Here is a 24,377-nt window from a genome sequence, read left to right on the forward strand (position 1 = left end):
GCCCCACTGGCCAATCATTGCTGGGGCCGAGGGGCGGGGGGGCATCCTGTCCGCTGAGTGGTAGCAGCCGTAAAGACGGACAGCTTCTTCGGCCAATCCACGGCGGAAAGGGCGTTCGGTGGGAAAGCGGGGCGGTGGCAGCGGTACTCGCCTTCACGTACTGGGCGCTGCTCCCCCCTCGCCCGCCTGGAGCACTGCCCCTCCTCGGGCCCCCCAGCACCGGGCACTGCCCCCAACTGCCCCTCCTTGGGCCCCCCAGCACCGGGCACTGCCCCCTACTGCCCCTCCTCGGGCCCCCCAGCACCGGGCACTGCCCCCAACTGCCCCTCCTCGGGCCCCCCAGCACCGGGCACTGCCCCCCAACTGCCCCTCCTCGGGCCCTCCAGCACCGGGCACTGCCCCGCCTCGGGCCCCCCAGCACCGGGCACTGCCCCCAACTGCCCCTCCTCGGGCCCCCCAGCACCGGGCACTGCCCCCAACTGCCCCTCCTCGGGCCCCCCAGCACCGGGCACTGCCCCCAACTGCCCCTCCTTGGGCCCCCCAGCACCGGGCACTGCCCCCCAACTGCCCCTCCTCGGGCCCCCCAGCACCGGGCACTGCCCCCCAACTGCCCCTCCTCGGGCCCCCCAGCACCGGGCACTGCCCCTCCTCGGGCCCCCCAGCACCGGGCACTGCCGCCCAACTGCCCCTCCTCGGGCCCTCCAGCACCGGGCACTGCCCCGCCTCGGGCCCCCCAGCACCGGGCACTGCCCCCAACTGCCCTTCCTCGGGCCCCCCAGCACCGGGCACTGCCGCCCAACTGCCCCTCCTCGGGCCCCCCAGCACCGGGCACTGCCCCCAACTGCCCCTCCTCGGGCCCCCCAGCACTGGGCACTGCCCCTCCTCGGGCCCCCCAGCACCGGGCACTGCCCCCAACTGCCCCTCCTCGGGCCCCCCAGCACCGGGCACTGCCCCCCAACTGCCCCTCCTCGGGCCCTCCAGCACCGGACACTGCCCCTCCTCGGGCCCCCCAGCACCAGGCACTGCCCCCCAACTGCCCCTCCTCGGGCCCCCCAGCACCGGGCACTGCCGCCCAACTGCCCCTCCTCGGGCCTCCCAGCACCGGGCACTGCCCCTCCTCGGGCCCCCCAGCACCGGGCACTGCCCCCCAACTGCCCCTCCTCGGGCCCCCCAGCACCGGGCACTGCCCCCAACTGCCCCTCCTCGGGCCCCCCAGCACTGGGCACTGCCCCTTCTCGGGCCCCCCAGCACCGGGCACTGCCCCTCCTCGGGCCCCCCAGCACCGGGCACTGCCCCCAACTGCCCCTCCTCGGGCCCCCCAGCACCAGGCACTGCCCCCCAACTGCCCCTCCTCGGGCCCCCCAGCACTGGGCACTGCCCTTCCTCGGGCCCCCCAGCACCGGGCACTGCCCCACAACTGCCCTTCCTCGGGCCCCCCAGCACCGGGCACTGCCCCCCAACTGCCCTTTCTCGTGCCCCCCAGCACTGGGCACTGCCACCCAACTGCCCCTCCTCGGGCCCCCCAGCACCGGGCACTGCCCCCCAACTGCCCCTCCTCGGGCCCCCCAGTGGACATGGCCCCCCCAGCACTGGGCATTGCCGCCCAACTGCCCCTCCTCGGGCCCCCCCGTGGACATGGCCCCCCCAGCACTGGGCACTGCTGCCCAACTGCCCCTCCTTGGGACCCCCAGTGAGAATGGCCCCCCCAGCACCGGGCACTGCCCCCCAATTGCACCTCCTCGGGACCCCCCCAGTGGGGAATGGCCCCCCCAGAACTGGGCACTGCCCCCAACTGCCCCTCCTCGGGACCCCCCAGTGGACATGGCCCCCCAAGCACTGGACACTGCCCCCCCAACTGCCCCTCCTCAGGCCCCCCCTGTGGACATGGCCCCCCCCAGCACTGGGCACTGCCCTCCAACTGCACCTCCTCGGGCCCCCCCAGTGGACATGGCCCCCCCAGCACTGGGCACTGCCCCCCAATTGCACCTCCTTGGGTCCCCCCTCTGGACTTTGACCCCGTCCTTTACTGAGCATGGCCCCCTGATGTTGCCCTGCATTAGACGCTGCCCTCTCACTGCATAAGTCGCTGCCCTCCTCTTCTGCCCACCCACTCTGGGCGTTTCCCACCCCTCCCTACACTGGACAGTGCCCACCCCTTCATTGCATTGTGTCCTTCCCCTGCTGCACCCTCTGCTGCCCACCCCCCCGTGGCACACACTGCACAAATACTGCCTGCCCGTCCTCCCTCACCCACACCGGGCCCTACCAGGCCCCTGATCCACTCCACCCCTGCCCTCAGCCAGCCCCCACTGACCATCTCTCGCTGCCCAAGCCACACTCCTTGTGCTGAGCTTTGCAGCCCCTCCTTGCCTACTTCCACAACTGTCCGTTCCCCAGTGCATCCAATTCACTCGCTGCCTCAGGTACTGCAAGCCGGAACTGGATGACTAGGCTACTGCATGCCCCTCACAGGATCTTACTCACTGCATGTACTGCACTGCATCACGCTCGTGCTGCAACCTTGGCTGTGGCTGGTCTTATATTCTTGACCTATTACTCTGTTTCTCTGCTAGTGGATTTCTAGAGAACTTTTAACGTGTACATTGGATCATGGTTCTCAGAAACTCTTGGTTGTATTGTACTGGTGCCTAATGAAACTGATTGCACATTTCAGCAGCCTCACAAGGGTTCGTTCAGGAGCATCCCTGAATACTAGCCTGTCAATCTGCGATTCCTAGGTGAAAAGGGCCAGACAACATGGCTGCTCCCTGAGGACCCATCTTTGAAAGTCCATTGATGCAACCACTGATCTCATTTGAAAGTAGAAACCTAACAACAAACCCAGGTGGCCAGACCATTCTTTGGTTGGGATCAGTTGGGTTTATTCATAATTTAATTTCTAGGGGTGGCCACAAACCAAAGCCCCCGGTCCAGATGTCCCTGCACTTTGGATCCAAACTCGGCTTTTGCAAGTGGCCCCTTTATGTCAATTATAGGCTCAGCCAAAAACCCCAACATGGAGCATTCCAAAATGTTAGGCTTTTTGAAATCTGTCTGAAGATCTAAATTAGGGGGTATGTGCCTGCCTTTGCTGGTTTCCATAGGAACATCTTACTTGATGTCTGCCTATTGTGTCATCTTCCGGTGATGTGTTCAGAACCTTTATGATGTCATGTTAGACTGTTCGCTTAGTGTCCCCTCTGCAGGTTGGACAGGGCTGGGAGGAGAGCTCATCTCGAGGGGGCCAGAGATGCTTACTTCTCTTTTGTAGACCAAATTCAAGGCTGGGCTGCTTCAAGGAGTGAGCAAGACAGCTGCTTCACAAGAACATTCCTGACAGTTGACCATTTGAAGACCAAATCCCTCAGTCACCTTAAAAGCATGGCAGGAAATCTGGTAAGGATATTGCCTATGACATTCAATCTAAAACAGATATGGAGACTCATAACAAGAAAACCAGCAACCCTTATGGACATAAGGCTGAAAAGTTCTGGCATTTCAAACCCAGGGTCAAATTGCTTTCTAAAGTTAGTGGAGTTACACCTGTCATGAACATGGCTCTTTGTTTTGAAGAGGCAGGCGAAAAGCCAGAATTGTTATTCCCCATAGAGTGTGGGGGAACAAGCAAAGGACAGTGCCATCATGCCTTATTCGCCTGTCTTACCAATATACTATTCAGACTGAGTTGCATTTTTACAAACATAGTTGGAGACAGGGTGATGCTTTCTCCATTCTGTCCCCAACAGGGCTTTACAAGATGATAAACAGAGATGGGGAAATGAAAAATATTAGATGGTTCTGTCTGGAGAAGCAACCAATCCAAATTTATCACAAGCTCCTTCCTATAGAAGTAAGGCTGCAGACTCCCAAGAACATGGCTTTCTCCTCAGGATTCCAGTTCTGTCTCAGGACTACCTAGCAACTAGCCTCTCTGACAGTATTTCCATCCTCCTGTTTCTGGTCTCAGCAGGGGCAGGAGATGTAGCCAGAAGTGAAAATGAAGTTAACCAAACTGTCTTGGCTCTGGGGAACACTAGGGTTCGAGTTTTGGGTGACAGTTCAGGTCAGTCCTTTATTCTAAATTACCTGGTTCTTTGTGATCCTAGCTGTGACAGAGCAAATTTAGCCCTTGAGTATAGTAAGTGGATGCAACCCTACCAAAGTTAATGAAAATCACAACCACTTACTTTGCATGTTTTGTGTGTCTCCAAATCACAGACTCAGGGTTGGAAGAGACCTCAAGAAGTCATCAAGTGCAACCCCCTGCTTAAAGTAGGACCAACCCCAACTAAATCCTCCTAGTCAGGGCTTTGTTTCTTCTTTCAAATCTGCTTGTTTGGGATGCAATCCAGCTTTTTCCTCCATTCTGTCTCACATGTCTAGAAAATATATAGAAAAGTTTTCTCCTATAGTATCTGCTCCTGACCCACTTAGCTAATGCTCCTAATTCCCCTCCCTACAGTTCCCTGAAGTATTCATAGGTGATTCTGAGGACATACTCAAGAAACCACCCACTGGAAAAAACACATTTGGTACTAGAAGAAACGAGGGCTTGACAAGCTCGCTGAATGCAGATGAGGAATCCCACCAAAATAACAGTCTAGCAGAGTCCCTGGAGAGAAAAGAGGTACTGTTGCTTCCCGGGGAACCTGAAAACCTCCCTTTTGTTTTTCTAAGTAAGAGAAATAATTCCTAGATACCACTAGTCTGGGATCTCTGTGTTCCAGCTGCTTTACATGGGTGGCCAAAGCTCCTTCACTCCATTCAGCTCCCAGTTCCTGTGAGATGACTCTGCCCATGCTGATGTTCCACAAAAAACAAGTGGTCCTGCAGCACCTTCAAACAAACAAATTTATTTATTAGGTGGTGAGTTTTCATGGGTAAAACCCACTTGCTCAGATTTGGAGCAGAGAATAATAATCCAGGGTTTATATAGCAGGAAAGGGGGAAGGAAGGAGGAAGAGGAAAAAAAAATAAAAGGGTGGCAGGGAGTCACCTGTCATTAATAGGACCCGTGGAAGAAGTAAATTAAGTGGGATAGCTGCCATTCTTGTGAGAATCAAAGGTGGGAAATTGCCTTTGTAATGCACAAGATGTTGATGTTTGCACAGGTTGAACCTCTCTAGTCTGGCACTCTCATCTGACATCATCTGTAATCCGGCATGATTTTAATTAGCCAGACAACCACTTATAATGGGCATGGCCAAATTTCCCACGGTCACAGAAAGTTTGTTTACAGCCACCAGTCCTGGCTCTCAGTGTTCTGTGGTGTTATTTAGTGTAATTTACCCCTCAGTGACTTCTCAGAGCCCAATAAGCAGTGGAAGTGTTGGTAAGGTGGTAGACCTCTCGTTGTCCAGCAAATTCTCTTGTCCAGCACTTGTCAGGTCCTGAAGGTGCAGGATGAGAGAGGTTCAACCTGTGTATCACTGTACCATGCTGCTCCTAAATTTACATGGTAAAGACATCCTGCAGAATCACGCCATGGGCGTAGAAGAGAAAGTGAGGAAGAGAAAACTCTGGACTGCAGGAAGAGAGCAGGTGGCTCCCGCTTAGGAGCAGAGTGTGTCCTTTGTATGCCAGCAGCTTGTTGTTGATTGTCAAGGGTGCCAGGATTGAGATGGTTGTTGTATAACACCATAGTGTTATATAAAAGAGCAGGCTGGGCTGCAGGGGACATACAAGCTCCAAGAGGAAAGTGCAGCATCACAGGTGGGGGAAGGAAGCCACACAGAGCAAAAGCCAATGTATATGTCCTTGCTTGATTGCGGATCTCTATACTGCAGCACTGGGGAGGAAGAGCTGAGCAAGTGCACACTCAGATCCCTCAGCCAGGCACCAAGGAGAACACAATGGCCAGCCCAACCCCTGGGGAAGAGTTCTCTGGGCAGTCACCAAAATGAAGCAGATGGTGGCTGGAGTCAGGACATGGCGTGGTTGTGACAGGCACGCTGGCAGAAGGCTGTGATGTCAGGGTGCAAAGGTTGCCCTGCAACGGTGGTGGGGGCTCATGCTGTCCAGGTCTAATGTGCTTGGTTCCAGCTGGCTGCTGGGCAGAGCATTGCCAAGGACACTTTCTTCTTCTCCGGCCACCAATTTGCAGGGTTGTACATACGAAATTGGTATCTGCTGCCACAAAAATGCACTGTGCAGATCGACCTCTGTGGAGGAGGATAGCTGGGGATTCAGAGGGCTCTATACGCTTCAGACTCTGGAACTGAGAGCCATTGGCTAGGAATTATTGTCCTATGTATTTTCCTTTCCTTCTGTGGTGGGGGTCAAACATGCCGGAGGGCAGATGGAATGCAGAATGGGGAAAGGCTCAGCCTGTGAGTCAGATACTCCTGCATGTTTCTGTTCTACAGCTGCGTGAGATGGGTGAGGAGGAGGAGGAGGAAGAGGAGGCAGAACCACACCAAGGTATCCCAGGCAGCAACCCGGAAGATGAATGTTCGGAACTGATGATAAAGGAGACTGTGGGTGATGGGGCACAACTGGAGCTTGGGGCGACATTCACTAGCAACAGAGAGGAGCAGCTGGAGGCCCAAATGAGTGAGGTAATGCTACTCCATCTGTGGAGGAGCTCAGCTAATCCAGTGAGTGAGGGAGAAATAGGTTGACATCTTCAGTACAACCCTGTTCAGTAAACAAACCCACCTAAAAAAAACAGCCCAGAAAAATAGCATCTGTAGGGGTACATCACTCCCCAAGGAGGTTGTACCTCCTTCATTTGGCACCCTTGGGACCTGAGTGGTCCTGGACGAGGGGATTTGCTGGAGAGGAGGTCAGGTCAGCTACCTGGAGGGGGGACCCCCTGGGGCTCCCGGGCTCCCCCATGTGGCAGGGGTCTCTGCAGCTACTCTCTAGTTCAGCAACCTCCATTGTGCTGCTGGATGAGAGATGTTGCTGGATGGGACAGTGCCAGATAAGGGAGTTTCAACCTGTACGACGAACCTAAAGAGGGGGCAATGGTGATCGATCAGAGGGTTAAAGGCCTGTCCCCATGGGGACAGCAGGTCTTTCACTCCCAGCAGAGTGCAAGGGGAAAAATGCACTAATGGCCGTAATGTGGCAGCTCACTTGTCAGAGAGCTCTGAAGGAAGTTCACCCAGTCAAAAGCAGTGGCGTGGGGACATAACAGTTATAATGATAAACTCCTGGCATTTAAATAGCACCTTTCCTCTCTAGTGATCCCAAACAAGAGTCCTCTTGCATTGCACTCCCAAGGCTGCCATCTCTGGGCAGAACCAGCCTTACCATCATCATACTCCCCCCCCGTTTAAGGCCAAGAACAAAGACTGGCATTCCCCTGCTTGCAGCCCTGGTGAATTCAGCCCCTAGTGTCCACGTGGTGGTGTGCATAGGGCAAGAGGGAAGGTGCAGAACTGGGCCTGATGGAAAGGAGCAGTAAAGGAGCTGCTGAACCACTATCCTGTGAAAAGCAGGTGAGCTTTGAGAAGGATGGGTTTACTGGTGTCTGAGCCGGTTTCTTTCTGCTTCCAGCTGGGCTCGTTATCAACAAATTTGGAGACAGAGGGTAAAACTACCCCTTCCTTCTTCAGGCCAGAGCACCTGGGGAACAGCCCTGAGGACTCCGAGAGCTACTGCCTCTTAGACGAGGAGTCCATACTGAGCGACTCCGCTGTCTCCACCGGCTACTTCCCCTGCTACAGAACCTATGTTGAGCTCCCCCGCTACCAGCTGCCCCGCAGCATGAGTTCCCATCCTGCTGAGGCTGAAGGAGGAGCAGGAAGCAGCTGCGATGTCAGCATCCAATGCAGTGGGGGGTTTGAGGAGGACCCAAGGTTCTCGGACATGGAAGCCAGTGACACCCCTCAGGGCTCCTGGGATGGAAGAGAAGCAGTGACCTGTGAGACCACCCAGAGCAGTCCCATCACACCCAGCAGGGAACCACTGGTGGAAGGCAAGAGACTCCCAACACCTGGGAAGGAAGTAGAAGGCTGGACTGAGGGGGTTTCTAGCCACCAGCAGCCTGCAGAGGAGAAACAAAGGGGATTTGGACCAGAGGTGAGCGATAGCCTGAAGGAGCCTGAAGTGACCCTCACAACAGAGGCTGCCCCTGAGTTACCTGTGGTGGGATACCCACCCTAGGGTCTGCGGGGAGAGACTTGGGACAGCTGCTGGGGGTGGAGCCTCAGAGCGGCCTATTGTCCAGCACAAGCCAGGGGCCCATGTTACATTCTGCAACTGCCACCAACCAAGCCCCCCTGAAGAAACAGCAAAAGCAACGTGGGAAGGAGGATGAGGACATGCACCAGGCAGAGCTCAACCCTCTGCTGGGCCCAGGGCAGATGAGAGGCTCTCTCTCTCCATGTGAGCACAGCACAGAGATGAGGTGCTGTGAAGTGTGTGGGGGGATGGGAAGCACTGCCAGTGGGCCCTGGGCACCTGTTTTGCTCCCAGTTAATGGGACTTAACTCAGTTACACCTTCAAACCAGCACCTCGGGGTTTTCTCCCCTGCTGCGCCACACACAGGAGAGCTGCTGTCTGTGAATCTACACAAAGCCATCTCATTGCCCTCCTGCAAATGCCTGTGCTGGGCAGGGTGAAAGTAACTTAAATTCCTTATTGGTACTGTTGTGTTTCACTCACCCTTGCGAGGGCACTCAGGGCAGGGGGCTGTGATGCAACAGTAGCTGGAAGATATTTCGATATGGGGTGGAATGTGGGGGGACTCAGCAGGGGTGGTGGATGCAAGAGTCAGGGCAGAGTGTGTGGGGGCACCAAGCAGAGGTGCGGAGGGTGCAGGAGTCAGGGAAGGAGGTTGGGTGTATGGAGATCTCAGAGCATGAGGCGCTCAGCGCTGGGCACATAACCACTATGCTGACTGGCTGCTGGATCCCTGAGTCTGGTGGGGCAGCAATTGCACTACCTAAGCTGGCAGGAGGGATAGCTCAGTGGTTTGAGCCTTGGGCTGCTAAACCCACGGTTGTGAGCTCAGCCCTTGAGAGGGCCATCCAGGGCACAGAGATTTAAAAAAAAAAAAGCACCAGGGATGGTGATGGGTCGTGTAGGGGAGTGGGCTTGATAACCTCTGAAGGTCCCTTCCAGTTCTGAGATAGATAGGGCTGGAACCAAGATGTGCAGTGGCTACATCTTGTAGGGGTTGGGGGTGCTGGCTTGGGCCTTCCTGTCCCCAGCTGTATGGTGCTGGGCCAGAGGGGGAGTAGTTTGAGCCCCTGTGGGGCTTTAGCATATGAACAGAGCTGGCCCCTCACTCACTGGCATGCCACACCAGCATACTTTCACTTGTGCAAAGCTCAACAACAGCCTGGAAGCCAGTGTGCTGTCACTACCACTTGTGATGCAGCAACATCTCCTTGTGTTCCCCCTTCTGCCTGGCTGTGGCCTTGTGTCTCAGATGGTGTGAGCCCTGCAGGGCAGGCAGCATCTCTTTGTTACAGTGGCAGAGTACTAAGCACAACAGGGCTCCAACCCAAGGCTGGGGCACAGAAGCAACAGGACAAGTTGTAGCTGTTCCTAGCCAGAGACCCCCTTTAAGCTTCCAATTTATAGTATTTTAAAAATGCTGTGCTGGGACAACATGGGTGCTGCCAGTTCCAAACCCAACCTTAATCTGAACAGTGCATAGACTAGCACGGCTTCCTCTCTGTTACTATTCAACATGCAAGGCACTGCATTTAATCTGACCAGGATGGAAGGATCATGTCCCACTGCTGGGCATTCTCCATGCAGAGAGCACAGAAGGCAAGTGCTCTTGTAACTGCCCTCAGGTGGATGCAAATCAGGGACCTCTGCAGCTTAGTGCAGGAGCCTCTATGGTTTGAGCTAGAAGCCAGCTGGGGCTCAGCTGAGGTGCTAGAGGAGACACTTCCTCTGTACAAGTGGTCTAGGTGCCACTCCAGGGGACAGCAAACCACACCCAGTAGGCGTGTGATTACAGGGTCCTGCCTTTGTTACAAAGGAACAGAAGGAAACATTCTTTAGCGAATGAAGTACACAAATAAAATAAAGCCCCTCCTGAGCTTTCAGTTTGGAAGGGCCCTTGGCAGTCAAATAGGGGGCTACAGTGCTTCTTGTTTTCCCTAGAAGAAAGATTACAGAGAAATGCAGGAGCATGACACATCCCCTGTTGGGGCCTGTGGCAAACCCAAAGCCAGTGGGGTGCTGAGTAGCTTTCCAACAGGTACTGGTAGAGGATTATAGCTAAGGAATAACAATGGTCCCAAGTGTTAAAGCAGCCCAGCCCACCTGTAGAAGGATGGGTTAGAGGATGCCCCTCCCACCAACTCCTTCCTGTGATTGGTATTTGTAGATTGAAACATCAGGAAGCAGCCACGATGGAGGGCATAGGAAGCCTTCACCACACTCTCACTCCATGACCTCTGGCAAGCCAGCCTGTGAAGAGCCCCGACCCACCCCCTCCCGGCTCAGCCTGCGTTCCTTGATAAGCTGGGTGCAAAAGATCTTCAGGAGATCCTCTGTGGTGAAGTCCCAGGCTGGTGGCATTTGGGGGACAGAGGACAGGGGACAAATGAGCAGTCGGCTGCGATTGTGGATCTCCCGTAGGCGAAACCGTGTTTACCCCCGTTAAAGCAGCTCACTGCCACCTGCCAAACAGTAACTGGCCTCAAACTCAGAAAGACGAATACAGACTGACACACTCCCAGGGCTGGTTATTTTAAAAAAAATATATTACTTCTGTAACAGCTTCTTGTTGCCTCTGCCTCTCTTTTTGGGAGGGTGGGGACGGAGGGCTGGGTATTCTCTCTGACAAGCTACCAGGGATCCAGAGCACTGCTGGGCACACTCAGGGAGATGTAACACCTCATATTTGAAGTCCCCCTGTAGCTTATCCAGGTTTAGCCCTCCTCAGCTGGGTAGGAGAAAGACTGTGGAGTCTCTGCAGAAGGGAGCCATCATACCAACTGACTTGTCCAAGACAGAGAAATTCACATCCATCCTCATCCTTCTGGGTTAATCCATCTTCCCTAGGGCTCTGTTGTGCTCAGATGCAACTCAGGTCTTTCCAGCTTATCCCACACCCATTGCTGAAGCAGTGTCCAAAAGGCAAGACCAGCCTCGGAGAAACGCCATCTCCCATTCACATGCAGATTGTCCATATCACTGCTGAATTCTGGCCTCTCTGTTAAGTCCCATTACTGTCTGTCCCCTGGAGAGATGATGAAGTGCAACCTCACAGGATTTATTGAACTGGGATCGCAGAGACACAGACGTATGGATAAAAGCAGCTTTTGCCAGAAAAACTACTAAGAAGGGACATAGCCAGCTTATTGCAAGCACGTATCATACAAGGAATTAGCACCTCTAAGGCTTGCAAGGCTGTTAGGGCTTTTGCTGCCTTACAGGCAGACAACACAGCTGCAGCAGCATTTACATACCCTGTGGCACAGTCAGTTTAAAATGCCCAAAAGTATTAGTCATTCTTCCACTGGCTCCCCTTTACAAATTGGCTTGTCTAGGGCCAAGCCCCCAGGTTATGCTTTTTAGAATATGAATTTCTTTGCAAAAATATTACCTCAAAGAAAGAAGAAAATGGCAAAGGAACAGAGGGTAGAGGCCTATAGCTGGAGCAGAACTGCAAAGCATGGGGAATAGTGACACGAAAAATCCTTCCTCTTGATTGGGGAGGGTGTTATTTACCTTAGATGTAAGGCAGAAGTCAAGCAATTACACACTGCCACAGCCTTCCAGCTTCTTTTGCTCCGAATGCTAGTGCCGTCCCTCTCCCAGGAGAGGTATGGCCTACAAGGCAAGACTCTCCGCTCTGGAGATCCCAGAAAATGATCGGCCTTATCTCTGGTGGCACACCAGCCTGTGCTCTCCCTGCCCCCAAGCGCTCTCTCACATACCATTTGAGTACTCACAGTTAGAACAAATCTATAGCATTATAATTTATTTCTGGAAGCTCAGCGATTATAAATAGGGCACATTGTTCCACAACATTTTCAGACAACACCTTGTATTTGTTTAAAACACACTGGATGGAAATGGATATAGCCAACACAATGAGCCAACACAGCACACCACAGTGGGACAGGATATTCGTTGTCAGGGTCGTCTTCCCCCAAACAACATTTGAGATGGGGAGCCACCAGTGCCCCAGAGCAGAGTTTGGGAGGTAGGACAAGGCTGATAAATATGGCAGATGCCAAAGCGTAAGGATAGGGCTATTTTGTAGGTGTATTTTAAGGCCTGTAGACATGCTGGAAGGCTTAAAAGCCTTCATCTGCAGCCAGCTTGAAAGAGCAGCAGCCATTAGTTGAAAAGCAGGAAGTCACATACTCTCATTCCATCTAAACTGCATTCAAATAGCGTAACCCCAGGCTGTTCAAAAGGAGACCCAATCCTACCAGCAACCAATATCACATCAACAGATCTCAAGCTGGTTACAGGAAACATCAAATGTTTGACAGTATTTCATCCAGGAAGAAACTTATCAATAGCTGGGGTTGTGGAATCTTCATTCTCAGATTATGGTCCTCACTTTCCTACAGTTTGTCTGTACGATCTCTGTCTGGTTTGTAATTGTTGCTGGCTGGCACATAATTCATTTTGCTGGGTATAAATCAAATAAGGCGGTGGGTGATGTTCAGGTAGATAAGCCTGATACAGTATATTAGGATTGGTTAGTTAGATTTTAGTACAATAATTGTTTAAGGTACAGCTCAGCAGGACTCAAATTTCACTATATAAACTGGGCTCCAAAAGGACGTTCTTTGGGAACCAGCACCCCAACAGGTCCAAGATCAGAGCTGCCAGACCTCAACTCTGTGCTCATGACCCTGTGCAGAAACTGGAGCTCCCCAGACAGACCTCATCCTGACTGGCACTCAAGAAAAGTTCATCTGTCCCATTGGGAGTGGTGAACACTGTGTACTTAGCGTTCGCATTCTGTCTTTCGGTGATTCTTAACAAACAGAGATTAAGTAGGCTATCACTGTATAAAGCCCTCTCCTGACAAAAGGCCCCACAAACCCACAGACGGTAAGGTTATGTTTGAGCCCACAGAAGGGTGAGTGCTTATATTGAAAAGATTACACCTAAGCCTTAGGAATGGGTAAGAGTGCGTGACAGGGAGTTTTGTGCGGGTGACAAAACTGATGTGGAAAGAGATCAACTGGGGATCATAACATGGCCAGACATACCAACACTTGTCCAAGACACATAAATGAGTAGAACACAGCAATAGGGGGCAGGCATGGTGGTGAGTAGGTCTTTCCCAGGCGTCAGGGTATAGAGAGAGTAGACCATCCTACCAAGTTCTGCATATCTATAACCCACACACATAGACAAAGCCATCTCTGCAACAGCTTGGATCCCCATGTGTAATACAACCCACCACAATAGTGTCCCAGGCCAGGAATTCTCTTCAGCTCCTTGGGCCTAGTTTTAAGAGCAGATTATTTGGAGATCTGGTTTTGGCTGTCGATGCTGCACGCTGAGATGTCCCAAGGCTCTTGGGGCAGTGGTTTAGGGAGCCAAGCTTCCCCTTTGGCCTGTCCACAGCTCTCGGAATTCCACTTTGCAGCCAAGGTCTCTCAAGGCAGCTTTGGCTAGGTCATCACAGTCCTGGTGCACTGCACGAGCCTCCAGAATCAAACTCTCAGCACCCATCTCCAGGATAGGCTGCGAGAAGTCCCGGTTTCGGGAGACCAGGTTCCGGATCAGCATGCAGGCCTGTTTCTGAGGAGAAAGGACAGGAGAAAGGTTAATGCTCAATGGAGGTAGTACAGGGAGGAACATAAGGCCACCCAGAAGGGAATCAGAGGGTGCACTCACAGCAAGGCTGGGCTTAGTCTAGTGCCTGCTTCCTATGCAAGGGAGTCCCACATGCTTTGCACACGTTGGATGCTGGCCAGGCAGCAGGCCCAGATACAGAAGTGGCACCCACTGTGTATTCAGGTAACAGGTTAAAGTTGGTTTCAGTGGGAAAACCATACAATTGCCAGGGGTCATCCTGGACTTCTTCCTTTCGCACCCCTAGGGCCTTTCACTGCCTCTTTGGCAGACTCATGAGATGATGGGCCTGAGCACTCCACTAAATCCTGTTTGAAGAAATCGTTCCCCTAACACACAGAATCCAACATCCCAAAGTGACTTCTGAACCCTAGATCAGCCACGCTCAAACAATGGTCACAGGTCATAGTCTGGGGAGGTAGCACACCAGCCCTGGGCCTTATGCCTGGGGCACCCTTCCATCAGAGATGTTGTCACATGGAGGATAGCAGATAAGGAGGGACATGATCAGCCTTCCACTTTGGTCCCTGAATTCACCAAACATTGAGGTCACTAAATTTGGCATCTGAGGAGATGCTGTGAAAGCCAGAAACATAATTCGATTTGCTGTGTGTGTCCCCAAACCTCTGATTGACAGAGCTGGGGAGGGGAAGGCAGGTGCATCTCTCTCAATTGCCCTGCTTTTTACACTCCCCTTGAGACCCTGGGACTGGCCACTCGCAGAGACAGGCTACTGGGCTGGACGAACTGTTGGTGTGACCAACTGTGGCCGTTCTTATGGGGATTTAAAATGCTCTAGCACAAACAGATTTTAGATAAAAGCAGCGTTAATGCAAAATATTTAGAAAACAGCTGCAAAGCAGGTACATGACAATACTAGCCTTAGGGAATGAGACAGGCTTACCTTTTCTGTGAAATAGTCTCACTTAGGCTAGGGGGACAGGCAGCCTGCCATTCCAGTGACAAATATGAGCAGCGTTGGCAGGCTCTGGAACGTAACCCCACCCTCCTGCCACTGACCCAGCCATTTTTACAGAATGCTGCTCTACCCTCAACCCTTTGTCATCTTCATCACACAGCTGTAAATGCCACAAAAATGCTGAGTGAAAGATAAACAATCCCAAGGAGGCAGTGAACCCCGTGCTACAGAATTGGTAAAGAGCTCTGAGCTACGTACCTGCACAGCCACTTCTTTTGGATGTACCTTCATGGCCTGAAGAGCTGCCAGGGCCCCTCCACCTTCCATGATGACTTTACAGTTCTCTGGCTTGCGCAAGGCCAGCATGCACAAGGCCGCACAGCCCTGCTCACAGATCTGTGGGACCAAGACGGAAATCATTGGCCAAACCAACTGCCACTACGAAAGAGTCAGCACCCCCCCATACCTTGCACTACCACCAGTTCATTCCCCACCCCTCTCCAGAGCAGAGAGGCTGGTCTCCCATCAAGCCAGCACCCCTACTCCCACCGGATTTGCACAACAATTCTGATGCTGCTGTGAGACATCTGTTTGATGGGCCTAGAAAACAAAATCGTCCGTTTAACCTTGGAACAGGTACATTGTGGCTAGCAGTCAGACGAACATCCCCTTCTAACACCATCTCATGCCAATGGGCAGCCACCTCTATTGTCCACAGAGAACTCAGCTTGGCCAAGAAAAGGGGCAACCACAGTAAGATGGGTGAGGTTCTGATGGTAAAATTTGCCAGCCAGTAACTAGCCGAAGTCCTGTTCCTTTGACATAAAAGCTGCCACACAGATATCCGAGAAGAATGATTTTCAGCGATGGCTGGATCTGAGCTGTTGACCTAAATGTGTTAAGCTCAGCATCCAGTTTTCAATCCCTTGGGCCACCTGGCTCAGTGACGATAAACATATTAGTATAGCAGAAAGGGTTTAATTGTTTGAATACCTACAAATGCTTGCCAAAGCACACATTTAACCTGGCTAGAAAACAGAAGCGTTCAAGGGGTTAGCGCATGCCTTGCTAGACTATCCATGCTGAGAGCAAATTTCTACTAGCTACGACCATAGAAACACATCACCACAGCCAGCACTCTTCTGCTAATACCAGTGTTCCCTGTAAGCTGAGCATGTTGGCGGCCAGCCAGGAGATTCAGGTGCCACTCAGCTGACTAGCAAAGTGCCCACAGCACCCACAGCCAGCAGCATGTGTTTCTATTGGCCGTGTACTTCCACACTTGTCTTGGTGCACATTAGAAAATTTACTTCGCCCACTGATGAAAAAATCTAGAGGGAACTCTGCCCAGCATCAGCAGGGCATTATTTTAAGTCAGAAGTAGTTGTATGGGTTACAAGTAACACTACCTGGGGAGGAAATGCAGGCAAGACCACAGTAATGCGGCTGTCAACATTGAAATACAGGCCAAAAAATTGTCCTCCCAAGGCAAATAGACACAGTTCTCCAAAGCACAGTGAGTCCCCAGCACACACACTTTTCTATACCTGAGGGTTGGCAAGATGATGGCTCATAGCCAGTACAATCAGGTCTGCTCCTCCAGCATTGATAATGGCATCTTTCACGTCGTCATTGCCTGCAATGGCCCAGATGGCGCTCAGCACTTGCTTCACCAGCTCCTGCACTCAACGAGGAATAAAATCCACCAGACCCCAGGCAAGCCAAGCAAAATGGATTACAGAAACTTAGCCTGAAAGGCAGCACCTTCCACCTTACTCCCAGCCCCGAAGCTCAAACTCAGGACTGCAGGCAGGCGCGTGTCAGACTCTACCTGAATAGCAACATTTTGCTCAGGGCTCCCAGCCTCTCACAACCCACTGGCCCCAGGCAGAATGCCCAAGTTGCCCTGTTCAGAGTAGCTGGGATTTTCAAAGAAGCTTAAGAGAATTAATCACTGAACTTCAGTGGGATTTGGGCATCTAACTCCCAAGAAAACCAAAGACAGTACGTAGAAGATCGGTGTGCTAGATCTCCTGGGCATCAGGAAGGCTCTGTTCCTAGATCCGGGGAGGGGAGAATAGAACAGAGGCTAGAATGGGTATGTTCATGACTAGCTCCAGTTCAGCACATGCAACCTTGAGTCGTGTGTCAGAATGTAGGTGGTGGCAAGTGGGCATCAGCAGTGCCATCTGTGTGGCAAGAGCCCAAGGTAGAGGCCACCGAGGGCTAATGCTCTTTCACGTTTGCAAAGTGCACTGAAGATGAAAAGCACCATGTTACATTCTAGGTAACATTATTTCTAATGCCCACCCATAACTACCCCTCTTCCAGTCTGGCGGCCCACTCGCCGAAGACGCAGTACCTGTTGATCAATACAGTCAGCCAGCAAGGCCACCATAAAATTCAAGCCTCCAAGGTCCACAATCTCTTGACAGAATTCATTCCGGACAGACAGGCGAGCGAGGGTGGCACAAAGGTCACTAAGAACGCTGGAGTCATCTGTGAATGCTGCAAAAGGAGGAAGACGAGAGAAAAATAAATCAGCTTCGGGGGGAGGAGAAGCTGGCAGAATCACTTGCACATGAATTTTGGAAGAAGGATCAAGCATGAACTGTTAAAACAGCCAGAAATCCAGTGGCACCTAAAGACTAACAGATTTATTTGGGCATACACTTTTACAGGCAAAATCCCATGTTGTCAGATGCCCAAATAAATCTGTTGATCTTTAAGGTGCCACAGGACTCCTTGTTGTTTTAAAGATATGGACTAACACAGCTACCCTTTGATACATGAACTATGAGAAGTCCTGCGGCACCTTATAGACTAACAGATATTTTGGAGTATAAGTTTTTGTGGGCAAAGACCCACTTTGTCAGATGCATCTTTGCCCATAAAAGCTTATGCTCCAAAAAATCTGTTAGTTTATAAGGTGCCACAGGACTTCCTGCTGTTTTTGCGGATACAGACTAACAGAGCTACCCCACTGATACAGTCCAGTTCTTGGCGGGACAGGAGTCCATGACCCAAATACTCTCAGAACCAACACTAACTGACACTCAAAAGACACAGAATATGAATTGAATGAGTCCTAGAACTTGAGCTCCATTTTGACTTACAGGCCTTTTTAAGCCCAAGGACAGGCAAGCTGCAATGTATGGAATAGATATGGGCAGCAATTACCTGGGTTGTTAACTGCTCTCTAGCTGGGTGATTGCTAGCTCTGAAAACCGAAATCCTGCCCCCTTCTCTGCCTCTGGAGCAATCACCACGCTCTACCTTTTTTTAGTACTTCTCAAAGTGTTGGAAAAGCATTTTAGCCGCAGCAAGCTTAAAAACCCTCCTGGAAGGAAAGCATGCTATTACCACCATTTTATAAAGGGGTAAACTGAGGATAGAGAGGTTAAATAATTTGCTTAAGGCCACAAAGTCAGCTGGTGGTAGATCTTGGAGGAGAATGCAGAGTCCTGATTCCCAGTCCTCCGTTCTGATCACTAAACAACCACACAAAGAACTGAAAATTAAACCTGCAGTTAAGTAGCATAATCTTGGGGTAGGAGAGCACAAATGATGTGAGAGGAGAACCAGCAGCTGAAGGGTTAATATTACCTTTCACAGCTTCTATGAGGACCTTTAAACCGTTGTTTTCCGACACGATCATCTTGGCACGATCGTGGGCATGGCCAAATGGCACACGGATGTCATCATCAAGTGTCATGACCCTGAGCACTGAGCAGGCCTCCCGGACCACCCCAGCACAGTCGCCATGTTGGACAATGGCAGCCGTCAGCAGTGGCAGGATGCCACCTTTCACCAGCTCCTGGCGGTTCTGCTCATGTTTCAGACAAGCATGTCGTATGCACCGGATCCCAGCTTGAGTCAATGCAGCGTCATCTGCATTTTTCTTCAGAGTCTGCAGCAACAGCTCTTGGCCAGCTGAGTCAAGAAGGTCTGGTTGCCCATCCATGATAGCAGACAAAGCATGCAGAGCCTTCAGCAGGACACTTCTGTCTCCTGAGGCCAGCTTGCAGGCAGACAGCACCACAGGATAGGCACCTTTCTGCCCAGCCAGGTAGCGAGCAGCCAGCTGTTCTCTGCACTGCTCACTGACGCACACAAGATGCTCACCAAGCTCAATGAGTGCAGAGTCAGCAATGGATTTCCTGAGTGAGTCTAATGTCTAAGGAAGGAAGGAAGGAAAATGGGAGTCAGAGTCCTCCCCACCAATGATTCCGGAGGGAAAAAAGCCACTGGATCATCACATCTGCATATTTGTAACCACTTTTCCCTCAAATGAGACACTGAAGAGAAACACTAGATAACCTTAGAGAGAGGTTAGTCTTCAGGCACACTATGGGGTCAGAGGTAGCCTAGCACTGGTCTTCCCCCTGCAGACTGCCTCACCCTGAGCTGCAGGGATCACTTTCAGGGATGAGAAGGGAATTCAGTCCCTTGCCCCATTCAGCCCTTGGCCTCTCAGCAGAGTCTGCCTGGAAAGTACCTCTTCTAATGGTGATTTTTGAGAAGTGGAGGAACTTGCCCACTAGCTATTTGGCTGGGTTCCACTAACTCATTTCACATGGGCCAAAAAAAAACAGGCATCAGAAAATAAGAATATAGGATCTGCCATACTGAGTCTGAATATCATAGAATACTTGAATTAGAAGGGATCTCAAGTCCAATCCCTGGCCCTCATGGCAGGACCAAGAAGCATCTATACCATTCCTACTACATATTTATCCAACCTGTTCTTAAATATCTCCCATGATGGCAATTCTACAACCACCCTAGGCAATTTATTCCAGGACTAACAGTGTGTTAGAAACTCTTAGGACAGGGTAGAAATCAAGGTTTCTAACATAACATACTGTTAATCCTTTTTACCGCTGCTACAGATTGAGGGAAAATTTTCAGAGAGCTATCCCTGGTGACTTCAAGATCTCTTACTTGGGAAATCACAACTGATTTAGAACCCCTGACTGTACATGTGTAGCAGGGATTATATTTTCTGAAGTACTCTACTTTGAATTTATCAATGCTGAATTTCATTTGGCATTTTGTTGCTCAGTCATCCAGTTTTGTAAGATCCTTTGGTAACCCCTCACAGGCTGCTTGGGTTTTAACAATCTCAAACCATTTGCAAACTTTGCTACTTCACTTCTTTTTCCAGATCTTTATGAATATGTTGAACACCACAGGCTCATGGTCCCCACCCACCAATGACTCACTGCTGAGCAGGGGGAAGGGGCTCAAATGAAACTGAAGACAAGAGGTGAAAGGCTCAACACTGTATTACCATTCCTCAGAATAACCAGTGATCCCAGTTAAGTTATTTGTGCCCTTCTCAGAACATCTACAGACCTTCATGTCAGACTGACCCTCCTTTCTAGCCAAGAAGGGCTCATTCCTGCTGATCAGGTAATATTATTTTGCACCTCCATTGCACCTTCCACCCGAGGTGCTTCAGAGCTAACATGGCATAAACGTATCCCCATTTTAGAAGTGAGGAAGTGTTAAGGCAATCAGGTTAACCCTTCCTCAGGGCTCACAGGAAGTCAACAGCAGAGTTAGAAGTGGAAACCAGGCTTTGCGATTCTCCACCCCTCATTTGAGCCACTAGACCACACAATTTGTTGAAAAAGTACAGTTAACATTTCCTACCTGCAAAATGTCATGTTTTTGTTCTTGGCCATTTTCAGAGTTAGGTTTCCGTGCAGCTTTTACAATAGTACTCAGATCAACACCTAAACAGCGAGAGAGAAGTTGAGAAGCCAGGATATAGGAACTCAAGTGAAAACTGTGAAGAATATTAAGTTTATATCTTTTTACTGTGGGTGAATGTAAAGACTTTCATGGATCATTAGGATGTTTGTTACATCCTTTGGAAGAGATAGAAAACCAAAATCATGACCATTTGTGATCAGAAAAGTATCTTTGTGACCTTAAAAGCAAAGATCAATCCAGGCTGAATTCCGGCTTGGGTAAAGTTCATTCTGCTGCTTTAGATTCTCTCCTGCTGTTTTAGCTAAAGCAGCAGAATGATTACTACTTAAAAATGAACTGCTGTAAAAAGCTTTGCATTCCACCTTAAATGAGGCCATGCTTTAAAGGCAAGCAACTGACCCTCGAATGCAGATTCTCTGAAGAGCTTTGGGATCTTTCAGACTGAAGCTCAGTATGAAAAAGAACAAAATGTCTTAGGTAAGTGTCGCCCTTTACTAGTGGTCAGTTTCCAGAAAAAAATAACTGAACAGAGGTTTTGGGATTCTTTAACACCTCTAATTGGCTTACATCAGATGATGGCATTTTTTAAACACATACCATAAAGCTTAGCACACTCCTGATTTTTTAATAGCGTCTGTCATATCCTATCACTCCAGAGTGAGATGGATTTGAAATACCTTGAGATTCAAATTGCTGAACAGCTTCTTTCACGGCCTCCTCTGGATCCATGTCAAATTCCGTGATGTTTTCTTGTACCACATCATCAAATGTTTCCTGAGTGATCCGTTTGGATCCCATTCTATGTGGTTATTAAAGAGCAACTGAATGGCTTCTTGACCTGTCATCAGGAAAGCACAGAATAAGATTTGCTCCAAAACATTAAGAGTTGTTGACAGCAAGAATAAAAATGTTACCCTATTATCAAAAGGAAAGTACAGAACATAGAATCAGAGAGGTGTAGGAATGAAAGGAACCTCAGGCAGTCATCTAGCCTATTAACCTGCACTTAAAGCAAGACTACATAATAACTAGACTATTCCTGACTGGTGTTTGCCTAACTCGTTCTTAAAACCAGCCAGTAATGGAGATTCCATAGCCTCCCTAAGTAATATGTACCAGTGTTTAACTAACCTGACAGTTCAGAAGTTTCTCCTAATATCCAGCCTAAACCTTCATTGCTGTGAAGATGGCTAAGCGGACTGAGAATAGGAGGCAGAACCCATTATCTACATAGGTCTTCAGTTAAAATCTGGCCTAAATTTGCAATGACCAGAAGATATTACCATCTGACACCAGTTCAGAGGCCCTGGCTGAAGGGAGTTTGAGGTTTCATTCCTACTCCAAATGGAGTAGTCACAAAGCAAACCATCGTATTTGGTGTTAATTGAGGCTCCTTTGGTTGGCAGTCTCAACAAAGGCCAAGTTTATTAATTGGCCATGGAGAATGAACTCTCTGTTAGAAGGAGCTCTTCATGTTCAAGAGCAAGGTATACTGGCAGAGAAAAGTATAGAGAAGTTTTTTGTTGCTATGTAGTATGTATCTATTGAGTAGACAGACAAAGGACCTCAGTCACCAGTGGCTCAGTCTAGAGCCTGCCCTCACCTTCTCTCACTAGCCTATCAATCCTCACTATCACCCCTCCGATTCATGATTTTTTTTAAGGCCATGATCAATTTGAAATCTAAATTTTAAAAAAGTTTTGGTGTCACCATGATGAAGTAACTACAATGCAGGAATGGGAACTCTTTAGGATGGTCTCTATTTCTCACTCTGCTCCTGAAAATACTCGTCAGTTTCTGTGGTTTTACAATCAGATATTACCATTTTTAAAACATTTTCTCACTTACTGCTGTGTGAAAACCTTACAAATATAATGGAGGAAAACTCAAAGAGATTGTCTTGCACTTTTGATGGAGCTTTCTGCACACAGATTAAAAATACATATTTCCCTTGTATCATTTTGTTACACTGCACTTGGATGCAACCCTGATGAATCAAATTCACGTAAGGTTTTGTTTTTTTTTTTTGGGTTACTTGACACTGTCCAGTTATCAGTTAGTTAGTTAAAGCCTATTACACCCACTGGCATGCAGGGCAGCAACCGGGCACAACAGGCTTTAACTAATTGATAACTGGACACTGTCAACTTACTCCTCCCACCACCACAAAAACACCCACCAAGCCAGCTGGGTGACAAGAACTGGCTTATGTCAGCATTGCTTAACCACCCTTTGAATGCTGGCGGGTTATCTGCAAGGAACTTAAAAATACTGAGGCAATGAAGAAAAATTACTTGATCAAAGCCAGAGCATTTCTGCACGAGATACCTCTAATTCAGAACCCCAGACTAATTAAAAATGTTATTGTAACAACATTACAGTAATTTACCATGCCATAAAATATTTGCAATTTGATTCAGACACAATCAGAAAGATCTTGAGGGACCCTGGTTCCCAGTCAAGTGTTCCAGTCATTTCACCAGAGCACCAGATTGCAGCAGCTACATTATATTTTTTAAGCATTTGCAGTGTAGCAAGTCTTTCCTGCTGAGTGTAAGCTCTTCAAAGCAGAAAGTAGGTTTCCCTCTATGCTTTGTATAGTTTCCATCAGACCCTGGCACTCAACAGACAAGAGTAACCTCCAAGAAGTAACTGTGCTTTTATAATTTATTACTTAATTTTTTTAAAGAGATATTCAAAGCTACAAGACTCAAAGCACAGAGTCCTTATTTCTGACTGCAGATGTGAATGTTCATATTAGGGATGTCATACATTAACTGGTTAATCAGTAGGGGCAGAAGCAGCCCCCTACTCAGTTAAGGCACTCCAGCCCAGCCAGAGCAGCCCAAGTCCCAGCTGCCGCACACCTTTAATTGGTTAACCAGTTAAATGGCAGGTTTAACCAATTAAGCAGGATTTTACATCCCTAGTTCATATGACACTGAGATCATTGCATCAATACCTGTTCCCAGCTCTAAACAGAAACTGCTGCCTTACTGCACTGGCAATTTTGCCAGTGTACACTGGTGAGACAGCCATGGGGAAAATAGCTCATTGCATGAAGATATGACCCAGCACTCCAAGTACCTTCCTGGTCAGAGGTTTAAATTAATTTCAAAGACGGTGGCATAAATTCATTTTAATCAGCGATAAGACAGCTGCTCCCACCAGCATTCAAAAGGGCAGTCAGGGAGCGCTGGGCTAAGCCAGCTCTTGTCACCCAGCCAGTTTGGTCTCCAGACTGGTTTCTAGATACCAGCGGCTGGTACGCTCAGCTTGCATCCTTACAGATAACCACTGTGCTAGGCTCCAGCTCCCTAGCGGGGGCTCTACCCTGAGCGGGGCATGCGTGGGAAGTGGGCGTTGGCTAAAATGCGGCTCAGCCAGGGGGATGCCCAGAGGGCAGCACGAGGAGAGGCACCAGGCTCAAGGGGCCGCGGGCGTAGAAAGGAGGGGTGGCTGGGGCTGGCTGCAAGCCGGGTATTGCGAAGGTACCAGGCAAGGGGCGCTGGGGAGGGGGGTGACACCCGGGGGCAGGGGACCGTCGTGGCTGAGGGGGGAGGGTTGCAGGAGGCATATGGGGACACCCCAGGTACCTACTGAAATGCTGCGGGGGTACAACGGGGCAGTGCTTTCCCGAGTGCCCTGCGGGCATCTACCCCGAGGAAGGGGACCCGCCCCCCAGGGTAAAGCCCCTCTCAATCCCGCCCTAAATCACCTGTGGGCCTCGCCGCAGCTGGGCCCGCCCCGCTCAACGAAGGGCGAGAGAGTCTGAGGGAGAACGCGGCGACCGCACTGACCCCGCTCGGCCGCCATACACCCTCCGCAAAGATCAGAGCGCGCCTGCGCGGAGGAGCAGCGCGAAGACGCTCACCCCCATCGTAAAAAAAAAAAAAACGGCACTCAGAGGGAAGAATGCGCATGCGTGCGCGCGTCCTTCAGCCGTTAAACGACGGACAGGCAGCGGGCCCGCGCAAAATCTACTTGCGCGTA

General features: G+C 50.5%; 2 protein-coding genes across 4 annotated transcripts; one reads left to right on the forward strand and one right to left on the reverse strand.

Moving 5' to 3' along the window:
* Window positions 1-2,110: 2,110 nt before the first annotated feature.
* LOC142002365 (uncharacterized) lies at window positions 2,111-10,678 on the forward strand. Of its 3 annotated transcripts, XM_074978430.1 has the most exons (7): window positions 2,111-2,845; window positions 3,272-3,396; window positions 3,968-4,063; window positions 4,463-4,627; window positions 6,366-6,557; window positions 7,504-8,028; window positions 10,299-10,678. In XM_074978430.1, the coding sequence occupies exons 3-7, from the start codon at window positions 3,998-4,000 to the stop codon at window positions 10,575-10,577; spliced, it is 1,227 nt and encodes a 408-aa protein (XP_074834531.1). In that variant the 5' UTR covers window positions 2,111-2,845; window positions 3,272-3,396; window positions 3,968-3,997; the 3' UTR covers window positions 10,578-10,678. The 3 variants fall into 3 exon arrangements, with proteins under 3 accessions (XP_074834531.1, XP_074834530.1, XP_074834532.1); XM_074978429.1 differs by lacking the exon at window positions 3,968-4,063; XM_074978431.1 differs by lacking the exon at window positions 3,968-4,063 and having other exon boundaries at window positions 2,111-3,396.
* A 1,195-nt stretch (window positions 10,679-11,873) lies between these two features.
* On the reverse strand, window positions 11,874-24,237 carry ARMC6 (armadillo repeat containing 6). Its single transcript, XM_074978163.1, has 8 exons — window positions 24,103-24,237; window positions 21,062-21,222; window positions 20,322-20,404; window positions 18,270-18,840; window positions 17,026-17,171; window positions 16,211-16,342; window positions 14,922-15,059; window positions 11,874-13,690 (listed from the first exon to the last, which is right to left on the reverse strand). Exons 2-8 carry the CDS (start codon window positions 21,180-21,182, stop codon window positions 13,478-13,480), a joined length of 1,404 nt encoding a protein of 467 aa, XP_074834264.1. The 5' UTR covers window positions 21,183-21,222; window positions 24,103-24,237; the 3' UTR covers window positions 11,874-13,477.
* Between the last annotated feature and the right edge of the window lie 140 nt (window positions 24,238-24,377).

Source organism: Carettochelys insculpta, chromosome 27 (assembly GCF_033958435.1).
Source record: "Carettochelys insculpta isolate YL-2023 chromosome 27, ASM3395843v1, whole genome shotgun sequence".
NCBI classification, from domain to species: Eukaryota; Metazoa; Chordata; order Testudines; family Carettochelyidae; genus Carettochelys; species Carettochelys insculpta.

Excerpts from the sequence above, each read along its gene's own strand:
- ARMC6 (XM_074978163.1), bottom strand. The coding sequence starts at position 21,182 with ATGGGATCCAAACGGATCACTCAGGAAACATTTGATGATGTGGTACAA. Across the intron at positions 16,343-17,025 it reads CTGACTGTATTGATCAACAG|GAGCTGGTGAAGCAAGTGCT; the intron begins GTACTGCGTCTT and ends CGTTGAGTGCAG. Across the intron at positions 15,060-16,210 it reads ATCATCTTGCCAACCCTCAG|ATCTGTGAGCAGGGCTGTGC; the intron begins GTATAGAAAAGT and ends TTGGTCCCACAG.
- LOC142002365 (XM_074978429.1), top strand. The coding sequence starts at position 2,797 with ATGCAACCACTGATCTCATTTGAAAGTAGAAACCTAACAACAAACCCA. Across the intron at positions 3,397-4,462 it reads AAAGCATGGCAGGAAATCTG|TTCCCTGAAGTATTCATAGG; the intron begins GTAAGGATATTG and ends CCCTCCCTACAG. Across the intron at positions 8,029-10,298 it reads AAAGGGGATTTGGACCAGAG|ATTGAAACATCAGGAAGCAG; the intron begins GTGAGCGATAGC and ends TGGTATTTGTAG.